This window comes from Pterocles gutturalis, unplaced genomic scaffold (genome assembly GCF_000699245.1).
Source record: "Pterocles gutturalis isolate BGI_N339 unplaced genomic scaffold, ASM69924v1 scaffold8700, whole genome shotgun sequence".
In the NCBI taxonomy this organism is placed as follows: domain Eukaryota; kingdom Metazoa; phylum Chordata; class Aves; order Pterocliformes; family Pteroclidae; genus Pterocles; species Pterocles gutturalis.
Genome location: NW_010145795.1, coordinates 17,097 through 19,104, shown reverse-complemented (window position 1 = coordinate 19,104; position 2,008 = coordinate 17,097). Strand labels below are relative to the sequence as shown.

The 2,008-nt window shown below is 59.0% G+C and overlaps 1 protein-coding gene across 1 annotated transcript in view; it reads left to right on the top strand.

Moving 5' to 3' along the window:
* SHF (Src homology 2 domain containing F) overlaps positions 1-2,008 on the top strand; it is a gene marked incomplete at its 3' end in the record, with an annotated part of 11,648 nt that overhangs the window by 1,430 nt on the left and 8,210 nt on the right. The window contains exons 2-3 of the mRNA XM_010085495.1: positions 105-323; positions 1,909-1,986. Coding sequence (XP_010083797.1) covers positions 105-323; positions 1,909-1,986 — 297 coding nt within the window. The remainder of the gene's footprint in view (positions 1-104; positions 324-1,908; positions 1,987-2,008) is intronic.

The following is a 2,008-nucleotide window of genomic DNA, read 5'->3' as shown; positions in this document are numbered from 1 at the left end:
CCACGTCACCCTCAGGTGAAATGGAGCCCTTTCATCTAGCAGGGCTTTGGGGACCATAGCTGGGCTGGGTTGGGCTCATGGTCTTTTCCCTCTTTTCTTGCTAGAGATCCGCCAGAAGGGCTTACGGGAGGCTCCCGCCCGACCACTCCACCTCTATGACACTCCCTACGAGCCTGTGCTTGGGGGGCTGGACATGGACGGTGACCGCCTGGCTTGCCCCAGGCCCAGGGAGTCCCGGTTGCCCGAGGATGACGAGCGGCCACCGGAGGAGTACGACCAGCCCTGGGAGTGGAAGAAGGAGCGGATCTCCAAAGCGTTTGCAGGTGAGTGATGGGAGCACCCTTAAAGGATGGATAGCAACCATAAAGCAACCGATGCTGTGCTGCATTGTGCACAGGGGGAAGCTGGTCCTTGGGGTTCCTTCATCTTTTGGGGGTCAGTAGTGTTGGTGTCTGTGGTTTTGTGTCTTGGGGAGCGCACGTGCTCTTGCAGAGGCTGTTTCTCTTCAGCAGGGAGCCAGGCTGGGTGGCGTGGTGGATGGAGCTGCCTTGGCAGCCTGTCCAGTGCCCGTCTCTTGTTGCCTCTTCCCTCCCATGCCTGATCACAGCCTCCAGTGCAAGTTAACCCCCACAACCTCGAACTGCAGGGGAGAGGCTCGACCTGGGGCTCAAGCAGATCCCTCCTTCCTTGGGGCAGGAGGAGAGCTGAGCACTTCCCCAGGAACCTTTGTCCAGGCGATCATCTGTCCCCCTGACCTATTTATCTGTGCTGTGGGATCGATTGTGTTTGTGTTTGTTAATGAGGAAATCCATGCTGTGCATTAGCGCTGGCTCCTCCGCTGGTGCTGGCTAATTGCCACACTCTTATCTAGGTTGCATTTTAATTGCAGCAGTGCAGCCGGTGCACACAAGGCGCTCGAGCTGCTGGTTGTTGGTGCCACGGAGGATGCTGGCAGAGAGAGACGTGAAGATTTGGGCTTTGGAGTGGTTCACCCTTTGGGTTTTGTCTCTGTAATCTGGAGATGCGCGTGCTGGGCTCGATGCCGTGGCGTCTGCTCGTGCCTAGGGTTGCGCTCATGCTGCTGGGACTCGGCTGGGCACGGGGCTGGTGCCCGTGGCACGCTGTGCCAAGGATTCAGCTTGTCGGGCTCTCTTATGAAGCACAGTGTGCTGCTGGGCTGGGTTTGTGCTGAGGTCTCTGTGCTCTGGCTGAGCCACCTTGCTCGATGTTCCTGGGTGCAGGCGGTGTGTTCACAGGTCCGGCTTGTGCGCAGGTGCACGTAGGCACTCCCCAGGGCGCTTCAGGCTTGCTCCGAGCCCTGAGGGAGTCAGGTTGCCGTGTTCTGGGCCACGTTAGGACCCACTGCCTGTCTTCTCCTGGAGCCAGAGCAGGTCCTGCTGTGGTTCATGGGGCATTTCTCCTCTCCTGCAGTGCCCGGATCTCTCTGATGGCCCTTTTCCCCTTTGGGGGGGCTTGTGAGACCCCATGCTGATGGGCACTGGGTATGAGGCAGCAACCCACTGCCACCTGGTAGGGGAACGCAGACCTGCTGGGTGGCCAGGAAGAGCCCGGAGCAAGACAGATGCACGGGCAGGTCAGATGGCAATGGGATGCTCAGCCAAGGTCCCCCGGATGGATGTGCACATGAGACGGGGGTGATTGCAGGCTCCCCCCAACCCCAGAGAGGGTCGGCTGGGAAAGCTGATGGAGGAACGGGATCTCTTGCTGCCAGGGAAGGGATGAGTTGGTCAAGCCAGCATAGTGCTCCCAGGAATTTACTCCTCATGTCTTTCCCCCTACAACTGCTCTCCTTCTCTGTGGGCTCGGTGTTGCTGACGTTTTTTTTCTAAGCCCTTTCTTTCTCTCTTTCTCTTTCTCTCTCTTTTTCTCACCCCACCTCCCATCCAGTTGAAATCAAGGTCATTAAAGACCTGCCATGGCCACCGCCGGTGGGACAACTCGACAGCGGTGAAAGCCCCCCGGACGGTGAGGGCGGGGCCTCTGGCCC